This window comes from Jaculus jaculus, chromosome 8 (genome assembly GCF_020740685.1).
Source record: "Jaculus jaculus isolate mJacJac1 chromosome 8, mJacJac1.mat.Y.cur, whole genome shotgun sequence".
In the NCBI taxonomy this organism is placed as follows: Eukaryota; Metazoa; Chordata; class Mammalia; order Rodentia; family Dipodidae; genus Jaculus; species Jaculus jaculus.
The window spans coordinates 44694843-44719706 of NC_059109.1; the positions used below are offsets into that span (position 1 = coordinate 44694843).

The following is a 24864-nucleotide window of genomic DNA, read 5'->3' on the forward strand; positions in this document are numbered from 1 at the left end:
GCGTACGCCTTTAATCCCAGCACTCGGGAGGTAGAGGTAGGAGGATCACCATGAGTTTGAGGTCACCCTGAGACTACATAGTTAATTCCAGGTCAGCCTGGACTAGAGTGAGACCTTGCCTCGAAAAACCAAAAAATATTTTTTTTTTATTTGCTTGACACAGAGAGATAAACAACGTCAGAAAGAAAATGGACATGCCAGGGCCTCCTGCCACTACAAACTCCAGAAGCATGTGCCACTTTGTGCATCTGACTTTACATGGGCACTGGGGAATCGAACCCAGGCCATTAAGTTTTGCAATCAGGTACTTTCAACTGCTGGGCCATCTCTCCAGCCCCTACAACCGATTTTTATTGCTAAGTATTTTTGCTCATACTTATTTCCTTACACAAGTATAAGAACTATAATCTTTGAAATATTTTACCTATAGTCAGATTTAGAAATGATGGCTAAGAGAGATATTTCTCTCAGGTCAATTGCTGCTTTGGGTTTTAGCCCTGATTATTAAATTTGACCAAAATTCCATATACCAAAGGACATCAGCAATGTGGTAGACTGGGATCCCAGCCTGTGTTCTCACCATCAAAACAGCAACTTGACAAAATGCACAATGAAAAAATAGCCCCAGAGCTAGAGAGATGGCTCAGCAGTTAAAGGCACTTATTTGCAAAGCCTGACAGTCCAGGTTCCATTCCTCAGTACCCATGTAAAGCCAGATGCAGATGCCCAAAGTGGTGTAAGTGTCTAGCATCTGTTTGCAGTAATTAGAGGTCCTGGCATGCCCACACACCTCCTCCCTCTCTCTCTCTCTCTCTCCCCCCAAATAAAATTTTTTTTATTTTATTTTGGTTTTTCAAGGTAGGGTTTCACTCTAATCCAGGCTGACCTGGAATTCACTATGTAGTCTCAGGGTGGCCTCAAACTCATGGCAATCCTCCAACCTCTGCCTTCCAAGTGCTGAGATCAAAGGCATGTGCCACCACACCCAGCTAAAAATACATTTTTTTAAAAAGAAAGAAAAATAGCTCCAGAGTTAAAAGATACAGCAGCCCAATGAAGCATCAAAACTGCTGACAGCCACAGGGAAGAGAACACAGCACCGTCTTGTGGACATTCATGGCATCTTCCCGATCACCAGAGACCCACACTGTTCACAGCAGAAGCCCAGCTGCGCACCTGGGAGGCGCTCTGCTGTACCCTCCATCGACAGTGAGGCACACCTCATCCAGCCAGGGCTTCATGCCCACCCACGGGCCAAGTTCTTCCCGTGTGACCTGCAGTCAGTAACATCTGGGAGAAGTGACTGCTACCCTAAATGTACAGACATCTACCCAACCATGCAAGGAACGTGAGAAATTGTGGAAACTTGACAGCCCCGAAGAAACATAGTGAAAATCTTACATCAAAGATATGGAGCTTTTTCATTCACCTGAGGAAGAATTCAAAACAACAGCTTTAGCATGGGGCTTGGTGACACAGGCCTGTCACCCTAACACTTGAAAGGCTGAGGCAGGAAGACTGAGGTCAAGGCCAACATAGATTATGTGCTAAATTCTCAGCCTGCCTGGGTTATACAGCAATATTGCACATCAAAACAAAATGAATTGGTCTGGAGAGATGGCTTAGTAGTTAAGTACTTGCCTGTGAAGCCTAAGGACCCCGGTTCGAGGCTTGATTCCCCAGGACCCACATTAGCCAGATGCACAAGGGGGCGCACATGTCTGGAGTTCGTTTGCAGTGGCCGGAGGCCCTGGAGTGTCCATTCTCTCTCCCTCTCTCTATCTGCCTACTTTCCCTCTCTCTCACTTTCAAATAAATAAAAATAACCAAAAAAAATTTTTAAATGAATTATTTAAAGAAGTTTATTAAGTTAAAAGATAAACAGACAACTCAGTCAAATAAGGAAAGAAAAATAAAAGAACAAACAAAAACAGTCGTTCAACCACAACAACAGCAAAATATTTAAATACATGCCCAAAGTTAAACCTTGGACCCAAAGAATCAACAACTGAAATGAAAAAATGCAGCACTTTCCAAAGCAGGCCCAATCAAGAGGAAAAAAGACTCAGAGAACGCAAAGAAAGATTAGTCTTAATTGTCTAGTCTGTGCAGAAAAGTAAAAATTCAGAGATTAAAGAAAATCCATAGGATCCAGGGAAGACCATCGAGCAAATTAACGTACACATTAGAGAGTTCATGAGGGGGAAGAAAGAGAAAGAGAAAAAGCAGAGAGTTGGAAGTGATAATGACAAAAAACTTCTAAAATATGAAAATATACCCATATAAATGAGGAAAAACTTGGAAAGGAAATTCTACCATTTATGACAACATGGACAAAACTGGGGTATATCATACTAAATGAAATAACCGAGGCCCAGAAACACAGGTGCTGCATGCCCTCTTTTCCATACGGAAGCTAAAATGTCAAAGTCACAGATACGAGCACCACAGCAACTGCCCAGAGGAGTGGGGTGAGGAAATGTGGGTAAAGCCTCAGTTATGAAAGAAGAAACAACTCTGGATATCCCATGTATCTCAAGACGTCTCTATTTAATGACCCTGTGCCAATTGGTTTTTTCATCTCTATGACAAGCAGCGGAAGAAGTCAACTAAAAGAAAGCAAGGTTTATTTCCGCTTGGCTCAGGTTTCAGAGGTTTCAGTTGCTGGTCACTTGACTATGTTGCATGGGGGCCCATGGGTGACGAGGCACAGCATCCTTATGAGAAGCTGGTAAAAGGGCAAACTGACTCACCACATGGTGGTGAGGAAGAAGAGAGAGAGAAATGAAAGGGGACAGGGACAAGGTACCCTTCAAGGGCACAACCTCACCATGCAATGGCGTATTTCCTCCAAAGGGCCTCAGCCTCTCAAAGTTCCCATCACCTACATGGTAGAAAGACTTCCCATGCTTGTGAATTGGTAGAATTCACACAGTGAAAATGCCTATACTAAAAAAGTAATCTATAGCTTCAACGTCATTCCCATCAAAATTTCAATAACTATTCTTTCCTCACTGAGCTAGGAAAAATAATCCGGGAATTCGTACGGAGCCACAAAAGTCTATGAATAGCCAGCAGCAATCATAAGGAGAAAGAACATAGCTGGAGGTGTCACAGTATCTGATTTGTAATTATACTACAGGGCTAGTGCCAAAGACAGCATGGTACTGGCACCAAAAGAGCCATAGATCAGAATAAATCAGAATATATGATCCAGAAAAAAAATCCACACTGCTGGCCACCTAATCTGTCAAACATGGCCCGTCCTGCCATGTTGGAAGCGGGTGAGGAGCAGCCCATGGAGATGACCAGTGCCACTAACAAAGGACACGAGGCCACCCCCGAAGGGGACTTTCTGAGGCCAGCACCGCCATCCACTCGGAGCAGCCCAGGTGGCCCGAGCAGGAATCAGAAAGAACAATGCCCAGGGTGAAAAGATCAGTGCCAGCGCAAGAACGAGGAGGATGTGGGGAAAAAATTGTTCCTTGGTGCCCTGAACTGGGATAAAAACCAGAAGAAAAAAAATTGAAAGGATTATTTTACGACTTTTGGAGAGGTTGTGGACTGTACAATCAAATGGATCCCAACCCTGGGCATTCAAGAGGGTTTGAGCTTGAGCTTATCATCTTCAAAGAGTCTGCAGCGTAGACAAGGTCCAACATCAGAGGGAGCACAGGCTGGATGGCTGAGTTTTTGGCCCTAAAAAGGCTATGGCTATGAAGAAGGACCCTGTGAAGAAAAAAACTTTTTTCTTTTCTTTTCTTTTCTTTTCTTTTCTTTTCTTTTCTTTTCTTTTCTGGTTTTTGTGTGTGTGTGTGTGGGGGGGGGTGCACTGAATCCTGAAGCCACTGAGAAAAAGAGTTTGGGGAGATTGAGGCTGTTGAGTTTCCAATGGATCCCAAGCTAAACAGAAGAAAGGGCTTTGTTTTTATTTTATTTTATTTTTTTTTTTTTTTTTTTGCTTTTGTAAGGTAGAGTCTCACTGTAGCTCAGGCTGACCTGGAATTTACTCTGTAGTCTCAGGGTATACTTGAACTCATGGCAATCCTCCTACCTCTGCCTCCCAAGTGCTGGGATTAAAGGTGTGCGCCACCATGCCGGGTGGGGCTTTGTTTTTATTACTTTTAAAGATGAAGACCGCAGGGGCTGGAGAGATGGTGTAGCGGTTAAGCGCTTGCCTGTGAAGCCTAAAGACCCCGGTTCAAGGCTCGGTTCCCCAGGTCCCACGTTAGCCAGATGCATAAGGGGGCGCATGCGTCTGGAGTTCTTTTGCAGAGGCTGGAAGCCCTGGCGCGCCCATTCTCTCTTTCTTCCTCTATCTGTCTTTCTCTCTGTGTTTGTCCCTCTCAAATAAATAAATAAAAAATTTTTTAAAAAAAGATGAAGACCACAGCTGGAGGGATGGCTTAGCGGTTAAGGCGTCTGCCTACAATGCCAAAGGACCCAGGTTCGAATCCCCAGGACCCACGTTAGGCAGCTGCACAAGGGGGTGCATGCATCTGGAGTTCATTTGCAGTGGCTGGAGGCCCTGGAGCGCCCATTTTCTCTCACCACCCTTTCTCTGTCAAACAAATAAACAAATAATTAAAAAGAAGAAGACCCTGAGAAGAAGGTACTGGAGAAAAAATTACATACTGTCAGTGGAAGCAAGTGTGAAATCAAGGTTGCCCAACCCAAAGAGGTCTATCAACAACAGCGTCACGGCTCTGGGGGTCATCGAAACTGCAATCGAGGGAACCGAGGCCGTGCTGGAGGTGGAGGTCAGGGTAGTGCAAATTAAGGGAAGAGCCCATCAGAATGACCACAAGCCATGCTGAGGCAGCAGCAAGAGTGGCCAACTGACCCCCACACATGCTTTGTTTGGTTAGGGAATGAACACAATTATGTACCAAATTTAACTTGGCAGACTTTCTATGGCCTGTCCCATGTGCATCTTATTTAAAAATTCCCCCCTGGCAATCACTCTCCTGTTTACTATCTCCAGAGCTCTAGTTGTTTTAGGCAGCGTGTGGTGTCCCGGAGGCCAGAGCAGCATCAGGGGCTGATTTCATTACCAGGTTACCCAGTACCAGATAGGAGATCTGCTTCCTGCCGCTCTGCAGCCTGGACCTGTGGACCCTGGTTGTAAAGAGTAAACAGTATCTTAGGAAGCCAGTGTCACCTTTTTTCACCTTTTAATTTTATATTATTTGTGTCATACATTTCCTATAGTGGCAGTGTTAATTTTACTGTACTTTGGGCAATCTATTGTAAGGTATTTTACACTTGTCCTGATTTTGCCATGACCTGGATATCGAAGCTATCCAAGCTTTTGAAATAAAATTTTGAAACCCCCTGGAGAAAAAGAAAACTCATCTCATCGAAGCAGAAAGCTGAGCACTAAAGGAGACTTCTAACACCCCGTCCGAGGTTCAGGTAACATTGTACAGATGGAGTGGAGAGAATGTAAGAGCCACAGTGGAGGAGGGTGTGCCGTGAGGCACTGTTCTCCCTACAGAAACTGACTGATATGTTCATACCCATAGGGTTACCAATATTCCAGCCAGGCATGGTGTTGTGTGCCTTTAATCCCAGCACTCGGGAGGCAGAGGTAGGAGGATCGCCAAGAGTTCAAGGCCACCCTGAGACTACATAGTTAATTCCAGGTCAGACTGGACCAGAGTGAGACCATACCTCGGAAAAAAAAAAAAAAAAAAAAAAAGAATATTCCCTGTGGTTTTGGTCATGCAAACAATCCCAGCTATACCTATTTAAAGTCCCAGTGAGGTCACACTTTGTGACAACATTGCCTGTGGTGCTTCTGGGTGATAATGGTATGCTGCTGTGTTCACTTGTCCTGAAGGTACATTGACAGGGCCATAGAGCATCCATCACCCAGTAGCCAACTGGACTGCACTGGGCTGGGAAAGGAAATCACACAGGTGAATTCATTGTTTGATAAGAGAAGATGTTTCGACTGGAGTGTGAGACCCCTTCAGGATCTGTAAAGGCCTTCCTTTACATAGGATTAATATTCTCGGTATCTAGGGTCAGCTGTGTCATGAGAGAATATGGTCACATAAATACATTCAAATTCCATTTTCCTAAGATAAACAAACGCGAAGCCATGCAGTCTTGTGCTTTGTAACTTCTTAGAGCACTGTAACTACTTGGCCTCTTTGTTCCTTGCTTCCTACCTCATCAGTTGATAAATAAACCATTTGATTTTTAAATATTTTAATTTGTTTATTTGTGAGAGAGATAGATAAAAGAGAGAAAGAGAGAAAGGCAGATAAAAAGAATGGGTGCACCAGGGCCTCCAGCCACTGTAAACAAACTCCAGACTCATGCGCTACCTTGTGCATGTGGCTTACGTGGGTCCTGGGGAATTGAATCTGGGTCCTTTGGTTTTGCAGGTTAAGTGCCTTAACCATTAAGCCATTTTTCCAGCCCTAAACCATTGCATTTTGACAGCTAACCCTGCCATTCCATTAAAATGGCATTTTCTGACAGTTATGAACAAATTTTGGCAATCACATTTGATTTTGTATTAATTTATGCTTTGCCCCCTTAAAAGCTAACAAGCTCTCTCTCTTGACACTTCCTGTTCACAGGGTTTTTGTCTCTCAGAAGGTCCTCATGTCTTCTTAATGATGTGATCTGCTGTACCCTCTCCCTAGTTTCACGATGAACTGAAATTCCCAGAAAAACAAACAAACAAACAAAAAATGGTTGTTTTTTTTTTGAGGCAAGCTCAACAAACTGGCATATATATATATATATATGAAAGAGCAAGAGCAAGATGGCACACCAGGGCCTCCAGCCACTGCAATCAAAAACCAGACGTGTGTGCCACCTTGTGTGCACATGTGACCTTGTACATACATCACCTGGTGCATCTGACTTATATGGGATCTGGGGAGTCAAACATGGGTCGTTAGGCTTCACAGGCAAGTGCCTTAACTGCTAAGCCATCTCTCCAGCCCCCAAATCTATACTTCTGTTGTACATTCTAGGGAGCTGACTCAAACTTACATGACTGTGGAGAACAGGAATGTTGGAGTATGAGAGCTAAGTTACGATTGTGAGACTACCTCAGCTCCCTACATACTTATGCACTGCCCAACTCTGTGACTAAATATCCTTATGACTATTAGGTAAACTTGTTTTGGAATTTACTAACAGATCCACTAGTTTCCACCAAGCCAGAGGCTAGGAATGGCACCAGAGATCATATGAGGTTTGTAGCAAGATTTCTCCTCTTTCCCATAACCTGCCTAGCTGATGTTTCTACCAGAGTATTTTTAAATTGTCTTGATATATGACTATCTTTGTGCTGCTACTATAAAAATTTCATAAAACGTTCACCATGTTGGAACATTGTTTTTTGGGTAAACAAGGTCTGTGTGCCCTGATCATGGTCACTCAAAAAAAAAAAAAAAAAAACTTGTTTAAGTATATGACTAAAAGTACTTAAGTAGAACTGAAATCTTATTTTTTATTTTTATTTATTTATTTTTGGTTTTCCTAGGTAGAGTCTCACACTAGTCCAGGATGACCTGGAATTCACTCTGTCGCCTCAGGGTGGCCTTGAACTCATGACAATCTTCCTACCTCTGCCACCCAAGTGCTGGGATTAAAGGCGTGTGCCATCAAGCCAGGCAGAACTGAAATCTTAGTTGTTAAGCTGGTGTTTGATTCTCATTTACTGACCAAGTTAAACTACCAATAACAAAAATGATCGTTCTGTGTTCTAGTGTTTGGGCAAAAAGGTTATCCCAGGGGTCCCCTAATCTCTTCAGATGTCACTCGATCCCTTGCTTTGATGGGAAGCGTTTAAGAACAGACTAAAATTAGGGTTTGTCATTTAACTCTTCACTACTAAATTAAGACATAGCACCACAAAACTGATACTTGTTTTCAAATCAATTCTATATTGACAGAGTAAAAAGGCCACAGCCTGAACTCTCATTGCCGGTGAGAGTGTCTGGAGTTCCATCATCCCCAGGTTGAGATTGTTTAGAATCACTTTTGATGTTGAGCCTCTGAAGAGCAAATACATCTTCAGATTTGGGAAAGAATTCATCAATAGGAATAGGTATCTAATGCCAGATCTATCCTCTTGAATAATTCAGAACTTACTTATTTTATAGTTCCTGTGCAAAGAATTTGAACTTTTAGGTGCGAGTCTGTCGCGCCCCCTGCTGGAGCATACTTGAAATTCTTGCTCTGCCAAGTTAGAAAGCAAGTTGCCTAGACTTTGAATCACCCAAGACTTCCTGATAAAAAATAAAGATTCAGGTTTTGATTAAGGTCTTTGATTCACTTTGATATTTGTACAGGGTGAAATTTACAGGAGTTTAATTTATTTCTCTGCAGGTGAATATCCAGTTTTGCCGCACCGTTTGTTGAATAGACTTTTTTCCCCACTGAATATATATTATTGGCTCACTTGTCAAAGTTTAGGTGGCCAAAGCAATGTAGATTTGGCTCTGGCTCCTCTCTGCTTTGGTGCCAGTCCCATGCTGTCTTTGTCTCTATTGCCCTGTAGTATACTTGGAAATCAGGTATTGTGAGATTTAGGTATCATTCATTCTGACATTTTCAAGCAACATTCGTTTTAGTTGATTCTTATCCCCTCTTCCTCTCCTCAGGCTCCCTCTCCCACCCATTTCCCTCCTATGCTCCCCCTTTCTGTTTATGTCATATTGTTTATTTCATCCATCTCTCATCCCTCTTCCTTCTCACCTCTTCATACTCACTCTTGGTCACCAGTCTATCTGTATAGGTTTTACCCACAACTGCCCCCTGATACCTGCATCCTTATAGGCATTATAAGCTAGGATCTGCATAGCAGAGAGAACATGCAGTTTTGGTCTTTCTGAGCTTGGATCACTTTACTTAACACAATTCTTTCCAGAGTCCATCCATTTACCTGAAAAGTTCATAATCTTATTTTTCAATACTGCTGATAGAATTCCATTGTGTACATACACCTCATTTTCATTACTCATTCTTCTGTTACTGGGAATCTAAGCTGACTCCGATTTTTAGCTTTGTAAATAGAGCATATGATCATGTGATGCACCCTGCTGTGTTCTTTCTCTTTTGTGATTCCATATGGATTATTTTTGTTTCCAACTCAGTGAGTAACATCATTGGAATTTTGTTTTGTTTTGTTTTGTTTTGAGGTAGGGTCTCACTCTGTCCCAGGCTGACCTGGAATTCACTCTGTAGTCTCAGGGTGGCCTTGAAATCACAGTGATCCTCCTACCTCTGCCTCCCAAGTGCTGTTGGAGACATGTGCCACCACGCCCAACTTCATCATTGGAATTTTGATGGAGATTGTGTTGAATGTATAGATTACTTTTGGTAATTCAGCCATTTCACAATAATAATTATGTCCATCCAGGAGCATAGAAGGATTTTTGTTGTTGTTGTCTAATATCCTCTTTTTTAAATGTCCTGTTTTCATTACAGAGATCTTTCACATTTTTGGTTAAGTTTATTCCTGAGTATTTAATAATCTTGAAACTGTTGTGAATGGGATATTATTCTTCCTAGGCATAAACCCTCAAGGACTCCACATTCTACTACACAGATACTTGCCCATGATCATATGCTCTATTTACAAAGCTAAAAATCGGAGTCAGCTTAGATTCCCAGTAACAGAAGAATGAGTAATGAAAATGAGGTGTAAGTACACAATGGAATTCTATCAGCAGTATTGAAAAATAAGATTATGAACTTTTCAGGTAAATGGATGGACTCTGGAAAGAATTGTGTTAAGTAAAGTGATCCAAGCTCAGAAAGACCAAAACTGCATTTTCTCTCTGCTATGCAGATCTTAGCTTATAATACCTATAAGGATGTATGTATCAGGGGGCAGTTGTGGGTAAAACCTATACAGATAACTGCTGACCAAGAGTGAGTATGAAGAGGTGAGAAGGAAGAGGGATGAGAGACGGATGAAATAAACAATGTGACATGTAAACAGAAAAGTGGAGTGTAGGAGGGAAATGGGGTGGGAGAGGGAGCCTGAGGAGAGGAAGAGGGGATAAGAATCAACTAAAATGAATGCTGCTTGAAAATGCCAGAATGAATGATACCTAAATCTCTATATGCCAGCAATAAAAGATTAAAATTTAAAAAAAATAAAATAGTAGCTGGAGAGATAGCTAAGCAGTTAAGGCACTTTGCCTACAAAGCCTAACAACCTGGATTCAAATCCTCAGTACCCACGTAAAGCCAGATGTAGAGTGGCACATGCATCTGTAATTCAGTTGTAGTGGCTGAAGACCCTGGAGTGCCTACTGATATTCATTCTCTCTCTCTCTCCCTCTCTCTCTCTCTCTCTCTCTCTCTCTCTCTCTCTTTCTCTCTCTCTCTTTCTCTCTTCATTTACTTGGTAAGGTCACTGAAACTTGGACTCCATAATAGGTTTTCTACCTGCAAATAAATAAATAAATAAAAGGACTTTAAAACTGAAGATTCTCAGGCTTTGTACCTTTTGCTTTTTTGCAAGTGGGGGCTCAGGACTTATACCTTAAGTAATATTTCAGGTGCTATGAGGCTTAAGGGACAAATGTGTTTCTCATGCTTAGCTAATGACAGTCACCTGGAAGTGCGATTTTAAATACTTTTGAGTTTGTTCACACCAACTCACTGTAGCGGGACCTAGGACTTGAGACCTGTAGTAAGGGTGAAGCTAGGTCGCCACAGATGTTCATTTGGCACATAGTGCAGTGTTGACTGTCACACTTGACTCTGAAGGTTCTCTAGATCAGGAGAGAAAGGGTGACTGGGTTACAGGCCACTGGTAACCATTCATGGAGCATCTACACTTAGGGATCGGACAACATCGCCACTACCCAGGGCTGTAATTTTTCCAAGGGCCCCTGCCACGGCACACACTTGAACAGGTTGTCTTTTCTCCTTAAAGTAAAAATAAAAGTCCCAATTATTTTAGAGCAGCCCTGTAGGATACAAAAACAGTTCCTAGCCATTTAAACCTGAGATAGAATGAATTAAAAGGAATACAAAGGGGGCTGGAGAATTGGCTCAGTGGTTAAAGGCACTTGCTCTGAAAGCCTACCGGAGTTTGCCTTCCCAGCACCCACGTAAAGCCTGGTGCAAACAGGGCAAACGTTTGTGAGTCCAGCGTGCCTACAGCAGTGGGAGGCAAAGTCGAGAGAATCCTGAAGTTCCCGGTCAGCAACTCTGGTCTTCCAAGTGGCAAAACAAGAGGAACCCTGTTTTAAAACAGGGTGGAAGAAAAGGACCAACACCCCGAAGTGTCCTTCCACCTCCATACATGCATGCAAATACACACATCATAAACACAGATACACATATATACACCCAGGGACTACAGTGAGACCCTACCTCAAAAAAAAACCCCAACAAAACAGAACAAAAGAATGATAAATGCAATATTGTGCATCATAGCATGGTACATATGTCTGGAGTTTGTTTGCAGCAGTAACTGCAGCCATGAATATACTAGAGGAAGAAAGGGAGTGCAAAATATCTCAGACCCAATATTCGTTCTTCCCAGGGCATCTCATGAGAGTGAGCATTCTACAGAACATGCTTTGGAGAATGATTTTCTTTTTTCCTTTTTCCATAATCATCCTGGAAGCCTTTTGTTTCAAATTATAGTCGACTCTCAGTGGTATCCATAAGAAATTGGTTCCAGGACACCCACTCACACGAACACATGTAGATTCTCAAACCTCTTATATTAAATAACAAGGAGGGGCTGAAGAGTTGCTAAGTGACTAAAGGCACTTGCTTACAAAGCCTGATGACCTGGGTTCAATTCCCCAGTACCCACAGAAAGCCAGATATAAAAGCAGCACGTGCATTTGCAGTTTGTAGTGGTAGGAGGCCCTGGTATTCCCATTCCCCCTCATTCTCTCTCTCTCTCTGCTTGCAAATAAATAAAACTATTTTAAAAAATTAAAATAAGGGGGCTGGAGTGATAGCTTAGTGATTAAAACATTTGTCTGCAAAGCCAAAGGACCTTGGTTTGATTCCCCAGGACCCACGTAAGCCAGATTCACAAGAGGGCATGTGCATCTGGAGTTTGTTTGCAGTGGCTGGAGGCCCTGGCACGCCCATTCTCTCTTTCTCTGTGTGTCTGCTTCTTTCTCTCTCACACGCTCCCAAATAAATAATTTTTTTAAGTTTAAAAAAAATAAACTGAGGAAAAAGTCTGAAGGTATTCAGTACAGGCACAACTTAAGCAAACTTTCTTTTCTCTAGCTGGGTTTCCTGTGACTCTCTGACCTTTGCAACTTGGGCTTCCTAAGCTCCAGCTCGTGGAAGACTCACTCTGGAGTCATGCCTTGCACCTGTCACGGGCTAGTTAAGGAGTCAGTCCAGCCCCTCCGAGATTTGGAGCTGGCTCATGCTACTTGCTATTCTCGTCCTGGCTTGGAAACTGGTGCCCGGCTCCTGTCTTGGCCTCATAGTCACACTCACAGAACTGCTATGGTGACTGCAATGTCCTCCACTTCCTTGCCCCAATCCGGGGGTTCTGAAACCTGGAGCCATACCAGTCATTCTGGGGGGACGTGGCTCTCCCAATGCTTCTTATTTTGCCGGTTGCCAGCAGCACCACCAAGACCTCATTGGTTTGTTTGGTTTCAAAATCTGAGTTATCACTGGCTTGATATGCACCCTACTTCTGCCTCTCCTGAGCTCTGTGTGTGTGTGTGTGTGTGTGTGTGTGCGCGCGCGTGTGCATGTGCAAATTCAAGGGCTGTATCTATGTCCTACTGCATCTCTGGCCATGGGAAACAAGTCTATCTTGCCTCCATATAGTCTGTCTCACTCTACATGGACCTTGGCAGGTAGCATGAGCCTTTCCCAAATGGCTCCCATTACCCGAGACCCTCAGTTTGTTTGTCTTCCTGATAAAGCTGCCAAATTTCAGGCAAGTCGCCCCCTAGTCAGTCAATTTTCACCTCCGAGGAGATTCATCTCCTTGAAGATTTTCATGACCTGAGCTATCAAACTTGTTCAGCTGGCCATATGTGGGTACTTAGATTTTAAATTAAATCATGCAGCCAGTGACTCCTAACTGGATAGGACAAATGGAATATTTTCACCATCACAGATCATTCTATCAGAGAGCAGACATACACTTTCTCCAGAGTAATGTGAATTCACACTCACATAAAAATGTCTTAGGAGGACTGGCTTAGTGGTTAAATTGTTTTCCTGCAAAGCCTGAGGAGCTAGGTCCAATTCTCTAGAACCCACATAAACCAGATGCACATGGTAGCACATGTGTCTGGAATTTGTTTGCAGTGACTAGAGGCTCTGGTGGGCCCATTCTCTCGGTCCCCCCTTCTCTCTCTTCCTCTCATAAATAAATATAATTTTTTAATGTTTTAGGAAATTTTAGTTGACTTACAATCCTCCCCCCTCCAGCTCCCTCCCATAATCCCTAGTGGCTTGAAAGGGAACTCAAGGCTATCCACAGGTCTGCAGAGAAGACACAGGAGGACAAAATCACTTTTTCTTAACACAAATACTTAAGCATAGGTCTGAGGAGATGGCTCTGAAAGTAAGAGTGCTTGCTGTACAAGTATGAGGACCTGAAATGGATCCCTACCACCCATGTAAAAGGTCTGGCATGAACTTGCAAGCCTGTAACTCCAGCACTGATGGGGGGAGCCGGGGGAAACCACAAGATCGCAAAAACTGGCAAGCTCTAGGTCCAGTGAGTCTCAAGGAAATTAGCTGGAAGAGCAATAGAGGAGGACACAAGATATCCTCCTCTGACTTCCACATATCTGTGCATATGTGCACACAGATGTGTACACAATGCACATACACATCCATACAAAACTTCTTACATATGTGAGAGTTTAAGGAGTTTAAGAGGGACTGGAAAAAATGGTTCAGCAGTTCAAGCAATTTGCTTACAAAGCCTCAAGCTCGATTCCCCAGTATCCAAGTAAAACCAGATGCACAAACTGATTTATGCATCTAGAATTTATTTGCAAGTGGCAGGAAGCTCTGATGTGCTTATATTCACTCTCTCTTTGTTTCTCTTTTCTTTGTGTTTCTTGCTTTCTCTCAAATAAGTAAATAAAATATTTAAAAAATAAGGCAGTTTAAGAAGAGGGCTGGGGAGATTGCTAAATGGTTAAAAGCACTTGCTTGCAAAGCCTGTAGGCCCATGTTCAATTCCAACTGGACCCCAAAAAGTGTGCGAGCATCTGGTGTTTATTTGCAGTGCCAAGAGGCTCTACTGTGTATATGTGCACACACACACACACACACACACACACACACAAGAAAATAAAATAAATGCTTTTGGGGTTTTTTTTGAGGTAGGTCTCACTGTAGCCCAGGCTGACCTGACATTCACTATTTAGCCTCGGGGTGGCCTCGAACTCACAAGCAATCCTCCTACCTCTGCCTCCCAAGTGCTAGGATTAAAGGCATGTGTTATTATGCCCAGCTTAAAATAAAATTTTAAAACATATTTTATTTATTTATTCATTTGAGAGAGAAAGAGGGAGAGAGAGAGAGAGAGAGAGGGAGGGAGAGAGAGTGCGCCAGGGCCTCTAGCTACTGCAAATGAACTCCAGATGCATGTGCCTCCTTGTGCGTCTGGCTTACGTAGGTCCTGGAGAGTTGAACCGGTATCCTTTGGCTTTGCAGACAAACACCTTAACTGCTAAGCTATCTCTCCAGCCCCTTAAAATACATTTTTTTTTCTGAGGTGGGGGGTCTCACTCTAGGCCAGGCTGACCTGGAATTCACTATGGAGTCTCAGGGTGGCCTCAAATTCACAGCAATCTTCCTACCTCTGGAATTAAAGGTGTGTGCCTCCACACCCCACAAACCACTTTTCTTAAAAAATTTATTTTAGAGCCGAGTGTGGTGGTTCATGCCTTTAATCCCAGCACTTGGGAGGCAGAGGTAGGAGAATCACTGTGAGTTCAAGGCCGTCCTGAGACGCCATAGTGAGTTCCAGGTCAGCCTGGCCTAGAGTGAGACCCTACTTGAAAACTTGAAAAACAAAACAAAACAAAAAGGTTTTTCCCCCCTTTCTTTCTTTCTTTCTTTCTTTCTTTCTTTCTTTCTTTCTTTCTTTCTTTCTTTCTTTCTTTTTTCTTTAAAAGAAGTTTAAGAGGGTAAGAGGAATACAAAACGTTTCCTGAGACTTTTAGGAGGCAGACTGGCCTTTCATAAATTGTCAGGCTTTCCCTGGTCTATTCACTCACTCACCCAATATTCCCACTTTATGCTCACATTGACCTAGCCAAGATGATGCACAGGTAAATGTGCCTGGGATGATCTTTACCCTCAACGAGCTGAACATGCCTAGCAGAGAAAAGCAGTAAACAAACAAGCTCAATTCTCTTCCCATTTCTGATTATACTTGAATATGTCATTCCCCTGCTTTAACATAGTCAGTAACATTTCTTTCTGACTAGAGCAGTGACTCAGAAAATCTGAGGTGTGCCAAGTACCTCAAAGAGGATCCACAGATTTAATTAAAGCTTGGCCATGCTCCAGTCCCAAAGGCCACACTCTACCTTCCTCATATGACGGGTTAATTTGTACTTAAATAGCTGGGGCTATAATGCCCTCATTTTCGGTTAAATTGTATTTTGTACACTAATTTCTAGATGGCATTGGCTTTGTGAAAACAAAACAAAATTGTACTTCACCCAAAGTAAAATTTCCAGATCATTTCAAGCTACTTCCCTTATAATAGTATTGCCTGGGTGATACCAGTTCTGGTTTTGAATTGTTCACTCTGCTGGGAATTCCCCTGTGTGCTCTGCTTTTATCATGCTTTGTTCCTTTTCTTCAAGGGTCTGGCCCAGCCCTGAGTTCAGATGACATTTTCTCTCCTAATATAATGCACATTCCTAAAATCAGACACTGCCACATGGCCTTAGTTAAATACACATACATAAGAAGCCAAGCTGTGCCCTCCCCTTTTTAAAAAAAATATTTTGTTTGTTTGTTTTATTTCAAGGTAGGGTCTCGCTCTAGCCCAGGCTGACCTAGAACTCACTCTGTTCCCAGGCTGGCCTGGACCTCACAGTGATCCTCCTACCTCTGCTTCCCACAGTACTGGAATCAAAGGTGTGAACCACCACACCTGGCTGTAGACTCGTGTTTTTGAATACTTAATCCTCAGTTGGTGGTGCTGTTCAGGAAGGTTGTGGAACCTTTGAGAGATGGAGCCTTGCTAGACTAAGTGTGTCACTACGACACCCAGCTCCTTTCTTTTTGATCCAACATTTTGTATCTTGGTATTTTTATTAACCTCCTAAAAGCTTAACTGATATCTATTAAGTGTTTAATTTCAAAGAGACAATTTTTTAAAGTATTTGTTTATTTGAGAGCTAGAGAGAGAGAGAGAGAAAGTATAGGTGTGGTGGGACCTCCTGCTAACTCAAATGAATTCTAGATGCATGCACCAACCACTGTGTGCATCTGGTTTTATGTTGGGACTGGGGAATCAAACTGGGACCATCAAACTTTGCAGGCAAGCGCCTTAACCACTAAACCACCCCCATAAGCCAGAGACCGATTTACATCTTTTCTTTCTTTGCCTGCTTTTTTCCTTTTATTTCTCTCAAATCATACAAAACACAAGCCCAGACACAGTCTGCATTTACTTAGAAAGTACCTCCAGCCCTCAAACTGACTATAAGACTTTGGGGAAAACTTGAAAACAAAAGAAGACTTTCTCATCCCTTGACTAGATTTTTCCATAAGATTTTTCTTCCTTTTAAAATGTATTTTTATTTTTATTTATTTATTTGAGAGCGACAGAGAGAGAAAGAGGGAGAGAGAGAAAGAGAGAGGGAGGGAGGGATAAAATGGGCACTCCAGGGCCTCCAGCCACTGCAAATGAACTCCAGACGTGTATTACCCCTTGTGCATCTGGCTAACGTGGGTCCTGGGGAATACAGCCTCGGGGGTCCTTAGGCTTCACAGGCAAGTGCTTAACCGCTCTCCAGCCCTTCTTCCTTTTTTTAATGGTGATAATTACAAGCTGTTTATTTCAGTATGTGTCTCTACAAGATAAGAACATTAAATAAACAAGACCACACTGCAGTTACCACATCAAAAAAAAGTAAGAATATTTTCTAATTGCAAACACTGAGGTGGTGTTCTAGTTTCCAGTAGCTTCATAATGTCACATGCTTACTGATTTAAAAAAAAAATCTAAAGAAGTTCCATGACTTGTAATTAGTTGATATGTCTTTTAAAGTATATTTAAATGTACAGGGTTTCTCTTCCATTTCCTTATCTCCTTGCTATGTATTTATTAAAGATGGTTTAACATGCACAGGACTTAGATGTGACTTTCAGGTGTGTTTAAGTTGTTTTCCTCACTCTGTAATCCACATTGGCTACAAACTCATGGCAATCCTCCTGCCTCAGCTTTTCCCCAGTGCTGAGATTACAGGCGCAAGCCAGTAATCCCATGCCTGTATTTTCATTTAGGTATCTTTATCTTTACATTTTAAGTCATCAAGTAACTTGAATATATTAAAATAAATCCCCATTCTTTTTTTACTGTAAGAAACACTTCAGATAATCCTTCTCAAGTTACTCTATTGGTAAGTGTATTTTGCAGTTAACTAGTTTTCTTTACTATTAGAGGGACGGGAAGAAAAAAAGGAGAAAAAGTAAAGCAACACAAAAATTCCTTATGAAGTTTATTTCCTCCAAATAACCATTAGGGGGCAACGTTTCCCTTGTTATATCTCTCCTAACGATTATTAAATTATTAAATCGATCAAATGCATTTCCATACTTTCTGACATGTTGAACCTCATTACCCAATTTGACTTCTCATCTCACCCCTTAAAAATGCGACTGTGTTCTCTGTTTATTCGATGCTGGCTGTGCCCGACACATAACTTAGATCCTGGACTCAGTTCCCAATTCTAGCCATCAGGCGGCGACATTACATAAATAAAGAATCACGGAAAGAAAAGGGGGGAAAAAAGTGAAATTGCCCATAAAAAGCAGTTTCACAAGGGGAAGGATTATTAATTTAAGAAGGTAAGAGATAAACCAGACATTTCTAGTTCTTATCCAACTCAGAGCCCAAGGTCAGAAATGTAAAGTCCAACACAAAGGACCATTCAGAGGCAGGGGAGGCGGCCTTGGGGGCAGGAACGTGTGCACAATCCGCTGGGAGAGTGGTGCAAATTTTTGCACGTGGTGTATGTTGGGGGGGGGGCTTCGGGGCGACTGCGGTGCGTTCATGAACTGGGCGTGGGTTTGCTGGAACCACCCACTTCTGGACGCTCGACCCAACACCAAGTAAGGACCACTCCTTGACCCCGGAGGAGAAAACCAAGTGCTGAGATAACGAGATGGTCCCCCTACCCGCGCACCCCACCTAAAGTGAGCACCTGCGCAGGCCCGCGCTGAGGACTTCTCTCCCATGTCCCCTTTCTTCCTGTGATAACCCTTCTTCCCACCTCGGACACCGTCCCCCCCCCCCAAAAGAAAGGATCCATCCGGCAGCAAGTGGTGGTACATGACACAGAGGTGACCGGGAAGTCGTGGATTCTTTGGAGCATCATACGGTTAGGCCTCTCTCTGCAAGGTAAGACGTGGAAAACTGGGCCTGAAGCCACAAAGGGGGAGGATGGGCGATCACACATCTCCTGGCGCCCGGCCATTGTCAGGTCCCGGCTTGAGGAATTCTGCTCCCCCTTGGAGCAGCGAGAACAGAAGCGGACAGATTTGGAGAAAGGAGCTGGGGCGTCTCTCTGGCCTCTACACACAAATAACGTTACGTCTCGGAAAACAGGAGGAACTCGGCGGAAAGTGGAGAGCAGAGGTGCAGAGCCCGGCTCGGGTCTCCTCCAACTCCCGGATGCCCGGCAGAGAATGGCTCGTAAAGGGCTGTGCACAGCCTAGAGTGGCGGGAAACTGACAGCACAGAGCGGCTGTCCGGCTTTCCTTTCAATCCTCAACTCCGGGGCCGAAATGTTTCCACCCCACTTTCTCCGTAGGACTTTGCTCCCCAACCTCCTGCTGGCTCCCTCCTCCCGCGAAGCCAGCGCCGCTTCATCCCGACCCAGGGCCTCCAAGCCCCGCCTATCCCGCCGCGGGGTTTTTCACCCCCAGCGGAGTAAAATCTGCATAATGCCCGCCCCTCTAGGCACTCATTGGTGCAGCCCCTGCCCGTCGCGGCCTCTGATTGGTGAGTCTCCTGGGGGGTTATTTGCATACGGGCCGCAGCGGGGAACCAGCTGTGCCGGTGGCCCGCGCCTCACAGAACTTTGCCGAGCGCTTTCCGGGGCGGCCGGCCGGGGAGGGTGGAGGACCCGAGCTGTGCGGGGTGCGCGCCCGCCTGGCCTCCCGTGGCCGCCCGCGTTCTGCCGGCGATTCCTCGGCTCCGGGGAGACCGACGCCCGGCGAGGGAAGTGACCAAGGTGGACGACCGGGAGCGCCCGAGGCGGAGCGGCGCCGCGGCGAATCTCGCCCAGCTTCCCGCGGCCGCCGCCCGGGCGATGCAGCCGCCCCGCGCCGGGGCGCCACGACGACCGAGGGTGTCCCCGACAGTGTAGAGCTGGTTTCCGCGCGCCGGGGCCCGGGACCATGGAGTGGTGAGCGTCCCTCGCTCGGCCAGGTCCCCCGCGCTCGGCTCCCCATGGCCGGGACGTACAGCTCGACGTTGAAGACGTTGGAGGACTTGACCTTGGACTCCGGGTATGGGGCCGGGGACTCGTGCCGCTCGCTCAGCCTCTCGTCGTCCAAGTCCAACTCGCAGGCGCTCAACTCCTCGGCGCAGCAGCACCGCGGGGCGGCCTGGTGGTGCTACTCGGGTTCCATGAACAGCCGTCACAACAGCTGGGACACGGTCAACACGGTGCTGCCCGAGGACCCCGAGGTGGCCGACCTCTTCTCGCGCTGTCCGCGGCTCCCCGAGCTGGAGGAATTCCCCTGGACCGAGGGAGATGTGGCCAGGGTGCTCCGCAAAAACGCCGGCGGCGGCAGCGGCCGGAGGCTGGCCCCGTTCTCGGCCGAGGCGGTGCGGCGCCTGGCGGGGCTGCTGCGCAGGGCGCTCATCCGCGTGGCCCGCGAGGCGCAGCGCCTGAGCGTGCTGCACGCCAAGTGCACCCGCTTCGAGGTGCAGAGCGCCGTGCGCCTGGTGCACAGCTGGGCGCTGGCCGAGAGCTGCGCGCTGGCCGCCGTCAAGGCGTTGTCCCTGTACAGCATGAGCGCCGGCGACGGGCTGCGCCGGGGCAAGTCGACGCGCTGCGGCCTCACCTTCTCCGTGGGACGCTTCTTCCGCTGGATGGTGGACACGCGCATCTCCGTGCGCATCCACGAGTACGCAGCCATCTCCCTCACCGCTTGCATGGAGAATCTGGTAGAGGAGATCCGAGCCAGGGTGCTGGCCAGCCAGAGCCCCGAAGGCGGAGGAGGGGCAGGAGGAGGTGGAGAGGTGTCCGCTGAAGCCTTGGAGATGGTCATCAACAACGACGCCGAGCTCTGGGGCGTCTTGCAGCCCTACGAGCATCTCATCTGCGGCAAGAACGCTAATGGTAGGCGGGGCGGGGGGGAGGGGGCTCGACCCAATGACAGAGCAAAGGGAGTCAAAGTCCTAGGACGACGCTGCCAAGTGTGCCAGGTCTCTGCAGAAAGCATTTGGTATGGGAGTGCAGGAGTTCTTAAACTGCTTTTGACTTTTGGAGGGTAAAGGCATGATTAATCTTCATCCTGTTCTAGATACCATTGACTTTCTGGGGGGCTGTTCTCTGATTGGGTGAGATTGCACCACCGTACCAAATCCTGTTTGAGCCATCCTGCCAGTGTGGTACCCTGACAGTTTGGCTTGCTTGGATGGGCCTCTGGAGATGTTGGAGTTTTGCCCAACAGTTGGCCAGATTGATTGTGTTCCACATACTGGGTCTTCTTAGCACAATAACTGCAGTTGAAGGGTTCACGCTTCAACACTTGTGCCTTGGATAAATGGGATGCGGGGTGGGGGGCGGGGGCGGGGAAGAGACGTCCGGGACCTGGTGGAGTATCCTGGGCTCCCTGCGGCTGAAGGATGCCCAGAGTCAGGCTTCTCATAGGAGTGAGGGACCTAGTTGCTGACCGTTGATGCTATGTGCTCAGGGATGATGGAAGCTGGGAGTTCCTGAATGTTCTTCTCAGGAAGGGAGCCAACATGTGGCTCCTGGGACCTGTTTTTCCAAGCTGTCTTTAATCAAGTAAGCAATGGTTAAAGTCCTATGTTGAACTTAATGCACAACCTTCTGGGCTTTCCTGAAAGGAGCGATGATGCCATCAGTAAGCCACATCGTGCGGTTGGGGGTGGGTGTCAAGTCTAGGAGAAGAAACATTGAGTAGTTGCACCTCTCTGAAGAGCAGCATCGCTTCAGAGTCACATGAAGCCAAAGCATTTGACCTTGTGCATGGTGAGATTGGGGTGGGACACTCTTTCAACAGCAAACTGCAGTTGCAAGTCTATGGTTAGACATCCTGAAAACTAACTGGAAGGGCCACTTTGAGGTGCAGCTTTAAGGATTAAATAGGCAGCTGAAGAGACCAGGTGGGTACTGAGAAAGGTAAAGGGTGCCAAACTTCAATGTAGTTTAACATATTCATGATAGCTGAAATTTAAAATAATGTTAGTTGCTATTCTTAGCATGAAATATGTTAGTTACTTTTATATACTCACAACCCATTGGGTAGTATGATGTTATGTACTGCATGTATATTTAAGTTCTTGTCCCCACTTACTGCATAGAGATACTAAAATCCTTGGAATCCTCAAAATGAGTATTTCTTTTTACATGCTAATAGGTAATAGCTGGTCAGCCCTATGTAATTTCCAGATGGGGATGGTCACTCTGTAAGAAATACTAAGGCAGAACTTGTAGTCCCTCCCCAAAACCTCTATAAAGGGGAGAGAGCAGAAGGTTAAGTTGATCACCGTGGCCAAGGATCTAATCAATCATGCATATACAATGAAGTCCCCACAGAAACTCAAAAGGACAGGCTGAGCATGTGGAGGTCCCTGGCAGGTGGCTCTGTGCACGTCTTACCTGTATCCTCTGTAATATCTTTCATAAATAAGCCAGCAAATGCTTTGCCCTTCCCTGGTTCAGTGTGAGCAGTCTAGCAAATTAAGGCAGAGATGGAGGTTGTGGGAACCCCTGTTTGTATAACCAATTGGTTAGAAGCATGAGTTAAGCAACCTGGGGCTTGTGGCTGGCATCTCAAGAGGGGGCCAGTCTTGAGGACCAAGTCCCCAACCTCTGGAATCTGGCACTTTCCCTAGGTAGTGTCCAAATTTAATTCAGTTCAGTTAGAGGACTCCCAGCTGTGTGCCGCAGAATCTCTTGTTTGGCAGTGGGGAGAAATCCTCACACCTTATAGGACTACAGGAAGAACGTGTCAGTGTGGTGGTATGAGAACAGGGGAAAGCGGTGTGTTTTTCTGAGAAGAAAATACCATTAGGGAAAGGATTCACCCCATTATACAGAGCAGGAAGGAGCGTGCTGAGCAGTTAAGTAATCTGCCCACTATTACTGAGATACTAAGTGACAAAACTGGAATTTGAAGCACGGCCTTCCCCAAGGACAGCTGGAGTTTCTAGCCACAGGAGGACAGGACGCGGCGATGCCTCAGTAACCTAGCTTCTAAGGAGCACAGTTGACCTGCTAGGCTACACTAGCCCAACATGGCTTTTGGTTCCAATTCAGGTATTGCCACGGGACACTCCTGCAATCAAGAATGTTTTTGCCTTTTAATTTTCCTGCTCTTGGGTCGGAGTTGGGGTCAGCCCAGAAGGTCGGTTGATGACGTCACAGCTAATAATTGTGCTTTACCCTCCAAGCTTTTGGCTGCAACATGGGGAACACAAACCAGTTCCAGGAGAGGAAGCGGAGGGCAAGGGGCTTTCCATCTAGTTGTCAGAGTCCTAGGGAAGAGCTCTGTACTTTTGGCTAAGAGAAGCCAGCACTTAACTTTTTTTTTAGGTTTTTTGTTTGTTTGTTTGTTTGTTTGTTTTGTGAGAGCGACAGACACAGAGAGAAAGACAGATAGAGGGAGAGAGAGAGAGAGAATGGGCGCGCCAGGGCCTCCAGCCTCTGCAAATGAACTCCAGACGCGTGCGCCCCCTGGTGCATCTGGCTAACATGGGACCTGGGGAACCGAGCCTCGAACCGGGGTCCTTAGGCTTCACAGGCAAGCGCTTAACTGCTAAGCCATCTCTCCAGCCCCCATCACTTAACTTTTAAGGAGTAAAACCGCATAGGAGGAAAGACTCAAACCGTAGCCCCGTAAGCCAAGCTGGACTAAAGGTGGAGTGGCAGGTGCATAACAAAACCCAAGTGTGCCTTTTATGCCAGCCAGGGCCCAGCGTCCTGAGGGACTTTTTCCTCACAGCAAAGCAAGGCTTGGCAGAGCAGCTGCTGCTCCTGGGTACCCTGAAGATGCAAAATGGTCAGCAATTGCTGGAAAACAGGCATGTCGTCTAAGTGTAGTTTCCTGGTCTCTAGGGCACTCTTCTGGGAGAGGTGACCATTGTCTTTCACTTAGTAACATGGATACTCATTTCTCATACATGAAAACCAGGAGTCACTAAACAATAACCAGGCTGATTTATGAAGTCCCCACAGACAGTGAAGTGAATGCTGGGTAGAGGAGCAATGACTTACACATGCTTGAAAGCTGGCTTTGGAGGAAAGCATGCATGGCTTAGGAGAGAAATGGTGAGATCCAAATCTTTTTCATATTAGAAGTGTCCCAAAACTAACAAGGGTACAGTTTACACAGCTGAAGACCAAGGGGGGAATGGCTACATATGGGAAGAGAAAGTACTGGTTAGTATTCTAGTCCTGCTGGTTTTTCCTTTAAATTACATATTTATTGTTGTTGTGCCTGCTAATTACACAGCATGGGCACATGCATTTGACTCAGCTGTATAGGGCTCTTAAACTTTAATGTCTTCCAACCAGGAATTTAAGAGCCCCAGTCCATCCATTCTTGTCCCTTACTCAGAATGTCAGACAAATATGGTTTTGCTCAGCCTGAAATGGATGATAAAAGTTCTGTAGTGTTCATAAAACATGATCCCAGCTTCATAGAGTGGGAGTTAGATACTGTTGCTCATTTGGTATCGATGTCTCAGAACCCGGGGCAATGCCATTAAATGATGATATCTTCATGACTTCCTTATGGGAAGCAGAGAAACCACTTTAATAGAGTAGTATTTATAAACAAGAGAGCTGGCAGAAAATAGACACTCCTCCCTTCCACTCCCTCCCTCAGTCCTCCTCTTCCTTTCTCAAACTCCCTTTGTGTGAGCTTGATACAGAGCAGCCTTTCTAAGTTTCTTCTTGGCCATTTTTTTTACTAAGTTTTCATGCAAGTCCATGGCATTTGAGAAAATTCAATTTCTAATTCCTGTTAATTGGTTGTCTATTGATGAGGATAACCTCATTCCAAGGTCAAACGCAGAGGGTGCATGAGGGTTGCTCTCTCATAGTGGTGAATTTGAGCAACATAGAGCAAAGTTCTGGATCATTCTGAGCCTCAATTTTTAACGTATAAGATGGAGGATAACAGCACCTGACTCATAAGGTTGGTATGAGGATTAAGTGAGGTCAAAAAGATCTCAGCACATAATAAGGGCTCAATTATAGCAGTTCGACAAATATTTACTCGCCACTGGCTATGCCCACCACAGTTAAAAGTGTTGTAGGTTAAGTGGTGGTTGAGTGTGTGTTCCTATAAAGTTTGTAATCTAGTAGACATGATAAAGCAAACAAAATTTTACCCTTAATAGTTTTATTGTTGTTTGATCTGTTTTGATACAAAGCATTGTTATGTAGCCTAGACTGGCCTTGAACA

General features: G+C 45.3%; 1 protein-coding gene and 1 pseudogene across 1 annotated transcript in view; both read left to right on the top strand.

The window, feature by feature from the left end:
- Nucleotides 1–3271: 3271 nt before the first annotated feature.
- LOC123462847 lies at nt 3272–4817 on the top strand (annotated as a pseudogene).
- A 14740-nt stretch (nt 4818–19557) lies between these two features.
- The window catches only part of Abtb2 (ankyrin repeat and BTB domain containing 2), a 190091-nt gene continuing 184784 nt past the window's right edge, over nt 19558–24864 (top strand). Inside the window, exon 1 of the mRNA XM_004660825.2 lies at nt 19558–20543. Coding sequence (XP_004660882.1) covers nt 19646–20543 — 898 coding nt within the window. The 5' untranslated portion in view covers nt 19558–19645. The remainder of the gene's footprint in view (nt 20544–24864) is intronic.